Source organism: Plectropomus leopardus, chromosome 9 (genome assembly GCF_026936395.1).
Source record: "Plectropomus leopardus strain MGB_pleo_1.0 chromosome 9, ASM2693639v1, whole genome shotgun sequence".
Lineage (NCBI taxonomy): Eukaryota > Metazoa > Chordata > Actinopteri > Perciformes > Serranidae > Plectropomus > Plectropomus leopardus.
Genome location: NC_142184.1, coordinates 33,119,332 through 33,134,665, shown reverse-complemented (window position 1 = coordinate 33,134,665; position 15,334 = coordinate 33,119,332). Strand labels below are relative to the sequence as shown.

The window sequence follows — 15,334 nt, the reverse complement described above, 5'->3', positions numbered from 1 at the left end:
ATGAAGTCACACTAAAGGCTGATTCATTCCAGGTCCGAGCTACACTGAGCCTTTATACAACCCAAAATCAGGACAAGACTTCTGCTGTTTATCAAGTTTTCCTAAAAGGGATAGTCTGGATTTTTTAAGGTGGGGTTGTATGGGCTACTTATCCATCAACAGTAAATTACATACGGTAGATGTAAGTCAGCATGCTCCCAGTTTGAAGGAGCGTGCTGGAGTCCCACACAAAAGCTTGCCAATCTACTGCTGTGGATGAGGGCCAGCAAAAAAAAGAGCATTTTATCTACCTTAAAAAATGTCTCACCTAAAAGAAACATATATCTGTTTAATTGTACACTTTATTGAGAGTATTTTCACTGCTTTACATTTTTGTCAGACGGCCCCCAGCTTCAGTTTCCCATTTATGCTCTCGTCAAAGCCACCAGACTAGTTCTAATTCTCCCTGAACACATATGCTGCTAGTCTTCCACTGCCTCAATAAGCCCTTTTAATGCCAAAAAACAACTGATCGCAGCAGCGGTAGGCCAGCAGCTCCTGTGTTCAGCGAGCTAAAATTAATATTTTTCTCAGTGTAGTCTGGCTTTAAAAAGAGCGATATTATGGCTTCATTTTCCCATTGAAAAAATTACTGTCTGACATTAACCCTTTAAAATCTACATTGACATTACTTTTATTGTGTTGCATTCAGATGCCTTGCACAAGTATTTAAACCTATGAACCCTGAGCAAATTGGTATTTCTTTCAAAAACATGGGAAAAAAAGGCAATGAACAACTTAACAAGAAATGTCCTGCACATTGCAAAAAAATAGAATATTGTTTTTTAAAAATCTGGGGAAATTTTTTTTGAGAAATATACTTCAGATTCTCAAAGTTAAAGATTTAAAAGTATTTTACACGATCGTATCATATTGTATTTTTAAGCATTTTTTCATTGACTTTTTTTTTAACTTTACCATTTGTTACTTTATTTTTTTTGTTTTGTTTTTTAAATTTTCAGATAAATTTCTATTTATTTTTTTTCCTAATTTCCGTATCATTTCTTCTTTAGTCGCTCTTTGCCCTCTTTCCATGTTTTGAAAGAAATCAAGCCAAGTTGCTTAGGTTTGCAAGGGCTGAGCTAAAGCAGTAAACATGCTCTCAGTATAGCATACACTTAACCCTTTGAAACCTCAGCCAATTGAATTAATTTCTTCCAAAAACAAAGTAAGAAGGCAAAGAACAATTTAAGAAGAAATGAACCAAAAACTAACATGAAATTACTCAAGAAAGTACAAGAAAATTACCTGAAAATTAGCACAAAAATAGAAAGAAATCAAACAAACAAGAAAATTACATGTCAGATGCTTAAACAATTTTAATAACATTTTGTAATATTTCAAATATGTTATTATAGTAATTATAAATAAAGTTATAGTCATAACAATTTTCCAAAGCATTTTTCCCCTTCCTTACATTTTTCCCTCGCATTTGTAATATATATATATATATATATTTATATATATATATATATATATATATATATATATATATATATATATATATATACATACTGTATATATATATATATATATTTTTTTTTTTTAAATCTACTGTAAATCTTGCAATTTGTGGAACATTTCTTACCAAGTTGCAAATTGCTTTTTTTCCTGTGTTTTTGGAAGAAATCAAACCGATTTGCCCTGGGTTCAAGGGTTTAGATACTTGTATAATGATGTCTGTCTTGTACATAATGTCTTGTATATAATGTCTGAAATAAGTTTTGTTGCTGACCCCACAGTGGTAAAAGCTCCTGTTTGACTCCTGTCTGCTTCACCAAACTGTCTATGGATAAGGACCTCATACAGCCACAAAAAATCTGAACTATCCCTTTAAGAGTTAATATTTCTGCTGTCGACAAGATGCAACAATCAAAATGTCTGATGTGTGAACAGAAGTAGGGTTATAGACTCAGTATGCAAATCAGAGCAAAATACATCATTAAGAAAAACTCACATACTTGGTGTTTTCTCTGCATCCTACGATGGCTCCTTGGGCAAAGGCTGGAAAAGAAAAGTAGAAGGTCAGTGTTGGAGGAACAGAGGGCCAGCCTTCACTAACGTTTTGTTCAACTTTGCCTCAGCACACAGGCCTCAGACGCAGAGCAGCATATGTCCATTTAAAAGCGCAGATGGCACGTCTTCCAATTATATCTAAGGCAAGAAGACGGAAGCTGAAGGTTATTTTGTTCCCCCCTCAGTTTTTATGACCTCTGAGGACGCCGCTTCTCTCCTCGACCAGAAAATACGAGCGAGTAATGGCCACCTCATCATTAATGATTGCGAGGCCTTTCCTTCCTTCCATCAATGGCATCGCACAGATAGATTTTTTTTTTTTTTTTTATCACATTAGCTGTAGGGCAGGGTGATAAACAGTGATCCACTTTGTTTCTCTGTGAACAACAACTCCTCGCCTCCTACATCCATCTTTAGGAGAGCACATGAAAACACGCTGTTTTCCCCTTGACCGGAGGAAGAAAACAGCTCCCTTGCCTTCTTAATATTGGTGAATGAGCCACTTTTGTGTAGATAATGACTCGGCTAATCATAATCAGGAAGCTAATGGTCTGTTTAGCCAATCAGAGGAGCCAAGGCGAGACGGCTGTCTGGGCAGCGCATTGGCATTCCCAGCAGCCACTGCTCTCCTCCCGGGCGTGCCAGGCTATCTGCAGCAGTGAGCTGGACTTGGTATTCAGCTGCCGGCCCGACTTGTCGTCCTGCGATCTGTCGCTCTGTCTTGCCCGAACGGCCGAACGGGCCCTGGCGCTGTCGAAGAAATTCAGTCCTCTGAAGAGGCGCTGATCCATCACACCTCTCCGGCAGCATGTCATCTAAATGCTAAGTACTTCCACTGCATCTTTAAATCAAAACAAGAAAAGAAATGAGCATGGGGGGCAAGCGGTTGGAAGGGATAAAAGCTCATGAGGGCACAATGGAATCTGCCGAGCAAACCCTTAGCTTTTTGATTACATTCATTTTGGAAGGAGAGGAAATGTGGGAGACTAGAATGTGCACCAGGAACCTGGAGACCTTGTTATCCCTTCAAAAAAGGGAAAGAATAGATATTGATACACCCGCCCCCCAAAAGGTTCCCTCAAAGAAAATTGTATGTTGTTAGATTTCTCTCCTGAAAGCATCATGAATGTACCTGAGCTGCTTCCACAATATAGGGCCCCCTCCCTCTCCCTCGGCTCCCCCCTTTGTTTCAGTCGGACTCTTTGCCATCGATCGGAGGGATTCTTGAAGTCAGAGCAGAGTGCTGAGGTGGCAGAAGCAGCCAGCACTATTAACTGCTCCTACTAATTAAAAGGGTAACAAGGTGAGGTTTGGCCCCACGGGACGAGCCGTGCAGGAGACGGAGCTGACTGTTTGCCTGCCATGCACACCGGTAAACACTGCTCACTGCCTATGGTGTTTACAAGACAGGAATCCAAGGACATCGAAGACATATTCATCTCCCGCTGGCACCGGGGATGAGGAAGATCCACAGATAAGGAGGGGGAGCGAGAGAAAGCGGGGAGCACACTAATAAGCGCTTGGCTAATTGCTTATGTTGCGGTGAAATTGAAACATTTGGACTTCGTCTCTGAGCTCGGGGTGCCCTCGTTTCATCGCCACTTGTAAACATTGAGCGCTGTGCATAAATGATAAAGTTTCGCAGTTCAAATGAGGTGCGGAGCTGGGATCTTTGAGAGAGTGCCAGCGGAGATTGGCAAAAATATTAAGGGATTCAATTAACTTCGTTCCTTATCATCAACGCAGCATATTTTAGGATCAAAGTATTTTTTTTTAAGATACAGTATTCCTCGCATTACTACACAAATAAAGTCCTCAGCCAAGGTAGAGTTACAACTCCCAGAACCCTTTTTGTAGCCGGGAGGAAGAGCCACTGCAGGTGTACAGCAGACAGCGAGTTTGCTCAGAGCTCAGGGGGGGAAACAAAGCAGAGACTGCGAATTTTGGTGGCACTACAAGCCGCAAAATTCTCACCGGCAGCCCACCCAGCCATTATGGAGACAGGCGTTGTGCCATCACTGCAGTAACTAAAAATCTTCCCCCGGGGTCTTTCCTAACAAGTGGACTCCTGCACAGGGCTTAGTTGGTTTCATCAACTGGAGACTCATAGAGGTCCCACTCATTACCACACACTACAACTGCTGTTGTTATTAGGCTAACAAGCACTGCTGGAGCCAACTGAAGACCCTGAGTGGATGCTTCATGGCCAGACTATGAGCCTGATGTACAAAAGCATCAGAGCGTCAGACCCAGAACTATCTCAGAGGAACTAAACCAACATTAGTAAAACACTGGCTTATGTTTGCTGCTTTTTTTTCAGAGCAGGCAGCTACAGAAAAAAACCAACATCTATTGCCCAAACTTCTAGATGCAGATGCTAAGATAACTGAAGTAAAAGTAGATATTTAAAAATGTAAGCATAGTCCATTACAGAGAAATATCCTGCATGAAAAATCATCTTTAGTTTAAGTTTTAGCACTTTAAAGCTGTGTTTATTGATATTTGATTAATCTTTCTTTTTTTTTTTTTTTTTTTTACACTTTTAGACAGCAACAAACTGTAAACACTGACCTATCAAAGTTGTGAAGGATAGGCTATATATCTATGTTTTTAAAATCAAAGTTCCATTTAACCTTTTATTGTGTGTTTTGTGAATCTAAGTACAATATTCAGTCTCCTTTGTTTTGGTTTCCATTGACGTGTGAGCGAAATATCTGGCTGCACTATCGAAGCTGTTAAAGATATTTTAAGTTTTTGAATAACCTTGGGTTGTGTTTGCTACTTTCTATCAACGGAGGCAACTACAGAAAGAAAAACAAATATCTAGAGTCCAAACTACCAATCCATTACAAGAAAAAATACTGCATGAAAAAGTTTGTAGTGGTTTGAAAGTTTTAGCACTTTAAAGCCGCATTTATTGATTTTTAAAAAAAAATATATATATATATTTTTTTTCCACTTTTGGGCAGTATCTAAGTTTCTAAGGATATTTTAGCTCGGTTTTGGTCTCCACCAATGTGTGAGGGAAATGCCTGTTTAGCAGCTAAATGCTCCACTATTTTCACCAGCTAGTTGCTAATTTTGTCTATATGTAAGTTGTTGCGGTGCAGGTAGTGTACAGTCAGTCTGTCTGACATTGCTGGAAACAGCTGCCTGCTGTTTGAGATGAGACTGATGAGAGCAGAAATTGAGGGCCCCAAAACCAAAACATTTAGCTAAAGGAGGCTAAAAAGCTTACAGCTGATAGAAACTGCAAAGTTTGGTGAAGCCTTTCACATTATGCATTCATATTTGATCCATTTGAAACAGAAAAAAAATGTGTAGTCCAGCTTTAACTATGAACCATGTATACTTTCGGTTTTTGCTGATTATTTTTGGATGTTTTTGTTCCAGACTGACCCTGGTTTAAACTCTGTATAAAAATCAATAAGCAAGCTTTTGAAAACAGCTTGGGGCTTGTGATCATTACATTGAACATCAAGGGTACATTTTTCTTATGAACGTTACTTTGCAGCTGCATGATAATACAGTTCAAGTGCACATTAATTTGAAAAGTCAGCAGTGAACCACCTTAAAGCAATAATGAAACTGATGAAAATAAATGCGGACTTGATCACAAACATTATGATGGATAACACAAATCAGTTGAGTGTCAAGAGCCTGCGCATTGATTTTCATAGTGAAAGAAATTAATGGAAAGCAAAGGATGCTGGGAATGGAGAGGAGAAAAACACATTCCAAATTGTAAAATAAAGTAGGTTTGCAAAATAGCCAGTGATGATGTTAAATCTCTCTCTCTCTCTCTCTCTCTCTCTCTCTATATATATATATATATACATATATACACACACACACACACACATATATATATGTATATATTATATATTGGTTTGACAGTATCACATTATACAGTAACCCTTAAAGAAAGGGTTTTTTTGTGTTGAATGGTTAAACCTGAAACCACGCGGTGTAGTAGAAAGAAGATTTGTCGCATGTTAGATGCTCGATCTGGTTGCATTTTTTTCAATACTGTGGATGAGCAAATGTACAAGTTATGATACCTGTCAATTTTCATATCATGGTATATCACTGCATCCCTACAACTAGTGCAAAGCTAAATGTATGATTGATTGATTTAATTTTATTATTGTGTCATGCATAAACAATTTGCCCAGCCCAAAGGGGTAAGACACCAGAAAACAAAAAGACCAGAAACCAAAAGCAGACGCTTATTAAACTAAAATTAACAAAATAAACCATCCTGACATTCCCTCCAGGCTTTAGGGACATAAGTGGCTAACTTATAGACACTGAAAGTAAACAACCATTTCATCGTGTCATCATCAGTGCTTCAAAACATTTCAGGATTTTGTATGTACATTTCATTCATCAAAGGTGATCTTAACCCATCATAAAATGTACAATATAACAGGAAATTAGATTCATTCTCAACTTCTCCTAAATCAAACAAAGTTCACACATTTTTTGTTACTCTGAGATGTTTTTAAATCCAACATCAAGAGCCAGAGGAAGGATTCCTGTTCTTAATGTAACTGTAGCTGTAGCTATCAAATACATATTGTGAAGAACAATGTCATATGAAATAAGATATTATGTTAGTATACAGTAGCATAGAATTATAATAAATTCAAAAAGTAGAAATGACGCTTCTCAGTTGTCAGCCTCCATACAGTTATTAGGTTATATACAATTAGTACAGAGGTACAATGTTAAGGTGTGCACCCAAGATTAGTGTCACCAACTCAGAATCTGACCAAATGTCTCCTCTTTCGTTTTCGAGATTTAAATTGAATTATGTCCAGAAAAGTAGTTTTTAAGAACATTATAAAGTGAAGGTCACAGTGAAGTTGACCCTTGATCTTTTGGTTATAAGATAAAATTTTGAATTTTACACAAATATGAATTCTGGAGTTAAGAGCCAAAAACATGTTTTGTGAGGTTACAGGACCTTTGACCACCAAATGATAATTAGTTCTTTCTAGAGTCTAAGTAGAGACTGAAACACCAAAAATCCCTCAAGGCTCTCTTTAGATATTGTGTTCTTGAATATAAGGTGAACATAAGGTCACAGTGACGATGACCTTTGACCACCAAAATTTGTTCATCTCATCACTGAGTCCAAGTGGACGTTCATGCCAAATTTGAAGAAATTCCCTCAAGATGTTTAAGATGTCACGCTCACAAGAATGAGACAAATGCAGTCATGGCAACCTTAACCTATGACCTCCAAAATCCAATCAGTCCACTGTTGAGTCCAAGTGGATGTTTGCACCAAATTTAAAGAAATTCCCCTAAAGCGAGACATCATGTTTACAAAAATGGACTGATCAGACAAACCGAAAACATAACTTTGGCCACAGCTATTGCTGCTGGAGTACGATGGAGTTTCAGGACTACATTGAAGAAAAAAATGTTTTTGGAGACTTCAAGAATAAAGTCATAATATTACAAGAAAGAAGTTGTAATATAATGGGAATAAAGTCATACTTTTATGAGGAAAAAAGTCTTAATTTTTTGAGAATAAAGTCTTAATTTAAAAGTATAAAGTATAAAGTTATAATTTTACAAGAAAAAAATTGTAATTTTATGAAAAATTGGATATTACATTACAGAAATAAACATATAGCCAACAAACTATAAAACATATGAGAGTACAGGCAGCCTCCTAATATTACGACTTTATTCTCAAAATCTAACTTTTTTTTCCTGTAACATGACCCTAATCCTCCGTTGTAGTGGATTGATAAAAATCTCATCATATTTTGCTTCATATCACTGGAAACAGGTTTTGTTTTCAGGGTGACAACAGCAACTTAAATGAGACCAAAACTAATACATTGTGTGTGTCTGCATCATAGGTAACAGCAGAAAACATCGAAACAGGATGTTGTCGAGCATCCCTGAATGTGTGCAGTCCATTGACAGGCTCTCTGCATTACACAGGGTACAAAAACCCTCGGTGTTGAAATATGGCCTATTGCTCTGACAATTTCACACCAGGCGAAGCTCTGGAGACAAGCATTGTGCAGGGTAAAACTCACATGGCAGTTCAAAGCCTGGCAATGACAGAACTTCAAATAGGGGAGCAGGGTAAAGTGTGCTGAAAGTGACAGTAGAAGGGACCACGTTCACTGAGTCTCGGAGAAAGAAGGAGAGGGGGGCAACATGTGGCGGGCGAAGGCGAGCTGAAAAAAGAGCTGTTTTAATAGATGATGGCAGTCCAAGAGAAAAACAATGAGTTGGGTTTTTTTATGCTCTGTGAGTGAACATAGGAAACATGAGATACTGTAAATGAAGCTTCCTGCTGTAAGTATGTTCCATAACAAAACAACACGATTACACAAATGAAAAAGGGGAAATGGAAAGGTGAATTTCTCTCTTTCCTGAACATCTCTATCAATCCAGCCTATTTCAATATATTTTCTGCATCAGTCCACAAGCTATCTCCACAAGACTGATGATCATGTCGCGGCATCCGACAAACAGATGAGCTGAAACGGGAGGAGCGCATTATTCTCTCCCGCTTGATAAATAGGAGATCTGTAAATGAAACCGAAATAAAGAGTATATTTGCTTATCGAGCGTAACCTCTGTGTACTCTGGGTGTGTTGTTTGAACGTCAGTCATGTTATAAATGCACATCCAAAGGCAAAGGCCACAATATGTTATCCCCGAGGATCCACAGAGAGGCTGTCAGATACAATATGACAGGAGTAGCATCAGTTCACAAACAGGAATGTGATTGAAAGCCTGGAGGTGAGCCAGTAAAACATAAAAGCCGGACTTGTGCTCTTTTGTCTGATATATGTATCAAAGGAAGCATGGTGGTGCATTCAAGTCAGTAGATTAAGAATGAATTAAAAACAGTGGTCTGAGTTAATTGCAGATTTGCATCTCTCTTGGCTCACACTGCTGCAGAAAAAAAACCACTTCTTTCCACCCAGCACTGAAATAGATTCTATTAGCTGTGTACGATTGTTGGAATTTACTTGCTGGTGCACAGAATTTAATAATTTCAACTATAAATGAGACTGAGAGCCAGCAGAGCATTGAAGGACACGGTGCACAGCATGCATATCTAATATTTGAAAACGCTCTGGCCTGGTTTTTCAATGCATTTTGAAGATGCAAACATTTCTCTAACAACCTCCACTTCTGATTTCCTCGCTAATATCTTTCCTTCGCGATGAAACATGCCCATTGATAACACATCCTTTTACTCAGGGACCATTTCTACTGTACGCCTCCTTCAGAACCTCCTATACAAGGAGTTATTATTCAAGAAACTACCTATTGACGTCTCTGGATATTCTTTTTTTATTTAGTCCTAATAAATGCTGCTGGTCACAGCGCTGCAGCAACTAATGAAAGAGATTTCACTATCATAGACCACCTTTATCTAAAGATGGCATCCCTCTGAGAATACAAATCTGCTAGCAATAGGTTCGGAAGGCAGCTCTGTGACAAATGCAAGAGTAGTGTGACAACAAAAATATACTCAAATCATATAAAAGGTAAAAGCAAAGTCACATTCACACTAATGCAAGTGCAAATTAGGCAGAAAAGGGCACCGAAGGTGCTCTTAGAAAATGTTGTAATCATATTTTGTCAGTGGGATGAGCTGCTTAGCTGAAGGTAGACTTTGTAGAATAAAAAGTCTATAAAAATCAAATCACATTCACAGATAAAAGATTGGATGCTGGTGTGACCTGTCACCATCAGCAGCATTTAGGCTTTTCAGCTGGTTGCTTCCAATGGTGGAGGGAGTATTCATACCCTTTACTCAAGTAAAAGTACTTCATACAATAAAAATACCTTTACTAGTCCTGCATTGAAAATGCAAATAAGTAAAAGTATGGAAGTGCAATCAGGAAGATGTCCAAGAATATTCCTGTTCTGAACAAAGCAGAAGTAGAAGTACCTACAATTTGTACTTAAATACTGTACTTAAGTAAATGTAGTACAGTTTAGTTCACCCCAGGTTGGTTCCATGCTTTTGTTATACACTAGTCTTTGAAAAATGCTTTTTTGTGGCACACACATAAGCATACATGAATCACTACATGCAGATTAGTGGTTCAAATGTAACATACCAGCATTTCTTCTGAGACAGAGCAGTTCCTAATAAATAAGTAGAGCAAAGGAACATCTGTTTTCCTGCTTGACTTATGTTGTATTTGTCTAAACTGGTTGTGTAGCCCACAATAGAAAAGGGGATTCAAAAGCTAATAGATTTTTTTAAAAAAAGAAGCCTTAATCCTTTAGCCATACTATTGATAATAAATGATTAAATACTCAAAATCTAATAGATAAAAAAACATATGATGAATTTAATAATGTTTAAATATTGATATACATAAAATCATTGTGAATTGTTGATTTTTATGAGCAACCAATTGTTATCTGGTATCATTCTCATTGTCCAATAAGATTGTTTGTCCCGCCCACCAGGTAGCAGGTTAGATTGGTGATGCGAAAGGGCAGAAAATCAGGCTTGGTTGAATCTATAAGACAACCCTGAAGTGGCATGAAACGTTGCTAAAAACAATAGAAGACACCGTTAAAGTTAACGTGGTGCTTCGATGTGTTCATTTATGTTTAATGTTGGTAATATAAATCACAGTGTGGATAAAACGCCGCTTGTCCCTGCGCGTGCACCGAAACATGACGCCTTTTCCAACGCGAATTTGGCCACAGGTGAGTTTAACCAGCCGTTAGCCGTGATGCTAATATTCGCTGAGTTAAACTGCATTTCGATTATGCTAGAGCTGTTGGTGATTGGAAAACACGGTATTTCGTTGTTCTTTTTTTCTTTTTCTTTTTTTTTTTTTTTAAAGCTGACAACTACCTGTATGTTCTGTTACGTTGGTGTAGGAGGAAGACTGTCGTTTTTGTGTTTTCATTAATTGCTGCAGCCTAGCAGCTTTTACGTGTACTTTGCAAGTGAATGTAAACATTAGCATGGGCATTTTGTTTACTGCCTATAGGGAATTTATTAATATTTTAAGGTGCATTGAATTTACAAAATGGATGCTTTTACGTTTCATACTATGCACCTTACTTCATTTTTTTTTTTTACTACCACTGAAGCTCTTAGTAGTTAGTTTGTTTGGAGTAGGAGTGCAATTGTTATTTCTGAAAGTGAGTTAGACTGCAAATGTGGCACAAAGTGTTGCACCATTCCATTATTTTTTGTTGATTAATATAACGATTATTTTAAATTATTTTTTAATTATTATTAAATAATGACTAATTTATTGATAATTCTAAAAAATATATTGCTCAATTAATAAATTACCCAAAAATAATTCTCAAAAACTTGTCTCATTAATATTTAAATAAGCTTATTTAATCATGATAAACGTGATATATTTTGAAAGTAGCCAAATTTCATGTTATTATAGCATACCGGACCTCAAACTCAAAAGCATTGCTGTGATACACACATTAATCTATTTAACAGTAATAATAATGGTAATTATAATTAATTTAATTTAATTTAATAATACTTAATAAGTATATTAAAGCAGCCCTTTCCTTGAATTGAAGAATCAGTATCTTTTCTTTAGTACTTGGCCTAAATGTAAAATAGTTATGATTTAGTAATAGTTACATGGATTTATTTTATTACTGGAGTAATATGCTGTTAAGATAATCACTGGCCAATGTATTTTTTTGACAGTGTGCGGCAATGAAAATGAATGAAATGTTTTCCGGACTATATAAGCAAGCCACACACTGTAACAACAGTCTGTTACATTAGTTGAAGCCGTTTTCTCACTTGTGCATGGCTGTCGACCAGAAAATCTAAAACAACCAAATGATAATGTGAGGTGACACTAGCAGTGGTGCAGAATGTCAAAGTAACCACAACAAACAGAAACACATTCTGCATGTTGATAATCCTGATATATCATGCCTGGGTGGGGAGAAAAAGTAAACAGGACGGTGCTGTCTTGCTGCTGTCTTTCGGGCTTTGGCTTCAGATGTCCATGCATCTGTAATCCATGACGGTAATGAGTCGCTCCAGCCCTATTGTACACCAAAAGTTGTGAGTTTGATGCATTGAGTTGAGTCATAAACTGTATTCTTTAGCTCATAGAATTAGCAAAAAAGTAACAGTCTGACCTCATTTATAGGTCTGGTGTTTTTTGGAGTCCCTCTAAGACGAGACAAGACTATGGAGGAAATGTCAGAGTCATTGGAGGACATTCCAGAGATTTCAAGATGATTTCGGGGAGAACCATTTTCCAGCACTGGATGGTGAGTCCGGCCCACGAGAGCTAGAACCAGCTGACGGCAGTGAAGAAGCTGTGAACTGAACACCTGCCTCAAAGCACGGTAGGATTTAACTGTATACACACATACAGCTCACAGGAAAGATAACATATATACCTTCCTTCATACCACTTGCACACTGGAGTTGCATTGAGAAATGTGATTCTTAAAGAGACATGGAACCATATACTCAGATCTTTCATTTTTTAAATTATTTTTTGTGTGTAACTTTTAAGTGAATCTGTGAATTGATATACATTTTAATTAGAACTTACCATGGGAATTCCACCTGTTTATCATTTTTCTAAGCATTGAGTATTTGCAAACAGTATCTATATTTAAGTCCTGTATCTCTGTCCTCTATGGTCTTCCTAACTCTTGGCTCCAATCATTCCTTGGGTTTTCTGAGTCTGGTCCAATGTGTATATGTACCTGTAACAGCCATTTTCTGTATTTAAGAGTAACACATACAAGTTACAGTTGTGTTGCATCAGCAGCAAGTAAGCAATTTGTATGAGAATTGTGTGAGTGTCCACATCTCTTTCATTTAGTAGACTACTGATGAGGCAGAAATTCAAGCCTCAGTAAAAAGTGCAAAATATTATTCTGGTGTTTTACACATAAAAGGTGTCCTCATAATTGTTACTCTTTGGGCTCTCTGTCACAGATATGGCCTTTTGTGGAATAGGCTTAAGACCCAAACTATCAATGGGTTAATTAGTCTCTCAGTACTTTGTGACTTCCTGTGTGTGGATCTCAGCCCAAACCCCATTTGTTCCTACCAAACGGTAACCTCCATGTCTGAGGAATTAATCCAATGTGGAAGTGTCATCTATAATTTCAACAGTCATGACTACTGTACAGGGGGCCGCTTCAATGGGTGATGTTATAGTAGCTACATCAGTTATTTAACATCAGTTATTTAATTTTTTTTCAATATAAAATAAGTCATTTGTGAGATTTGTCAAGTTTAGATGAGTTTTTTTAAAAAGGGGGTTGTCTGTCTCGGGGGGGCAGCGTTATGATACCCTTATTTGGCTTATATGAAGATTTGTCAATCTTGGGACTGCCTAGTGAACATTATCTGTTAGCAGTTGGGGTTTGCGACTAACTGTTGGAGGTTGCATTGAGTTACATTTTGATTTGTTCAAGCTCTGTTCGATCAAATTTAGCATTGAGCGAAGGTTAACATAATGTCATAATGTGTGTAATGTAATCTGGTAAGAGTTTTAAGTGAAAAACTAGACATAAGTACAGTTGTTTGACGGAAATATGTGTATATGTTTTCACAGCAATATATATACAGTGGGTGTGTGTTTGTGTTTGTGTTTGTGTTTGTGTGTGTGTGTGTGTGTGTGTGTGTGTGTGTGTGTGTGTATGAAGCTTGGGCTCATCTAAAGGTAGTGCAATGGGGGACTAAATTACTTCAATAAAGTGCAGTTTCTTTTTTATACTGAAGCTTTCTTTTGGTACAAAAAGGGAATAAATAACAAAAACAAAATAAACGACAACAAACCTTTGGTATTGGCCATCAGATAAATTGTTGTTTTATATAACAGAAGGCCTATAGGCTCAGAATTTCACAGTTGGTGCATCACTAATATAAATGCAATACTGACAACTAGCTAAATGTCAATTTTGATGTAGTTAAACAAAATGCTTGGTAAAGCAGCCTGATTATGTTGCCTAATAAATGGGCAAATGCTAAGCTCGCTGAAAATGACAAAGGCTGAATTGAAGTCACCTTGTGACAGTTTTCTTTTAGTTGTACGTGAAATCAGCCCATAAATATAAACGCTGCTTTCATGTGCTCTTGGATGGTCCCGTCTCTCGAGTTGGAAAGTCGCATTGAAACATTTAACAGTTTAAAGCTTTGAATTAAACAGTGAATTTGTCCTAGACTCATTGCTAAACCAATACATCCCTGAAAACTAAAATACTGCTTTACCTGACTGATGGTCCTAAATAAGTTTACTAACTAATCTAGGTCACTTGACCTGGACAGAAACTAAGTCACAATCTAGTTCCATATTACAAGTTACATGTAAGCAGAAAATTGACATGCAGTATGTGAAAAGTTCTTCATCATCAACCAGATATTTATTTTGGTCAACTATCTTTGTGTGTATATGACCTCAAATTGTGTGCCACAATTTTTTGTGACTTTTTGAGTTGTTTTTACGACTTGGGGGGCATTCAGGTGAATTTTCTCATTCAAAACTAATTTTTCCCTATTATTCCAACACCTCGTGGATTCAGGGAAAATGTTGGGGACTGTTTTCTGCAGTGGATTAATACAAATTAGGGCTCTAGTGAGCATTTACAGATGCAGGACGGTGTATGTGGGATTGACTTACATTACATATCAGAGTTTGTGTTAATGGTGATGATGGAAAATGTCACCCAGTGCAGAAGAACATTTTTTATCAACTCGAAGAAACTGTAGAAAAGAACTTTAATTTCAGTGGGCGAAAAATTGAAATGGCGTCACTGTAACATTAGATGGATGGAGATAGATGACATGCTACGACATTTTTGGCAGTGCACCTGAGACTCAATTTGAAACCTTATTGCTTTGTGTTATTCTTACTTGGACACCACATCCTTTTCCATCCTTTTACGCTAATGATACCGAGCCCACCAGAAATCTGTCATCTCCACTCTGCGACCTCACCGGCTAATCAACAATCCATCTCGAGACGCCGCACACAAAACAGTTGTGTTGCTGACAGAGCCTGCGAGTGTGTTGTGTTGCCTTTGAGAAGCGAGCTCATTAGAAGTCTGTCTCTGGTCAGATGGGTTGCCAGCACAGCAGTGACCATGGCGACACATGACTTGGCTGCCTGCTTGTTTGCCGTAGACATTGAAGCCTTTATAAGTGAGGTGCTAGCAAGTGTTACATAACGGCACTGTGGAGCTGCTTCATCTGTCCATGATATTTTCTCACCTCTTTCATAAGAGGTGATAATTTCATAACTCC

The 15,334-nt window shown here is 37.6% G+C and overlaps 1 protein-coding gene and 1 long non-coding RNA gene across 4 annotated transcripts in view; one reads left to right on the top strand and one right to left on the bottom strand.

Annotated features, from left to right (window-relative positions):
- LOC148188779 (uncharacterized) overlaps window positions 1-15,334 on the top strand; it is a 123,914-nt gene that overhangs the window by 49,422 nt on the left and 59,158 nt on the right. Inside the window, exon 3 of one of the 2 annotated variants that reach the window (XR_015777565.1) lies at window positions 12,216-12,417. This is a non-coding gene — a long non-coding RNA (uncharacterized LOC148188779). Of the gene's footprint in view, window positions 1-12,215; window positions 13,227-15,334 lie in introns of those variants that run through there. The other variant, XR_015777564.1, reaches the window with a different exon arrangement.
- The window catches only part of tafa5l (TAFA chemokine like family member 5, like), a 71,791-nt gene that overhangs the window by 5,178 nt on the left and 51,279 nt on the right, over window positions 1-15,334 (bottom strand). Inside the window, exon 4 of one of the 2 annotated variants that reach the window (XM_042492143.2) lies at window positions 1,997-2,043. In XM_042492143.2, the coding sequence (XP_042348077.1) occupies window positions 2,020-2,043 (24 nt within the window). In that variant the 3' untranslated portion in view covers window positions 1,997-2,019. The remainder of the gene's footprint in view (window positions 1-1,996; window positions 2,044-15,334) is intronic. The other variant, XM_042492142.2, reaches the window with a different exon arrangement.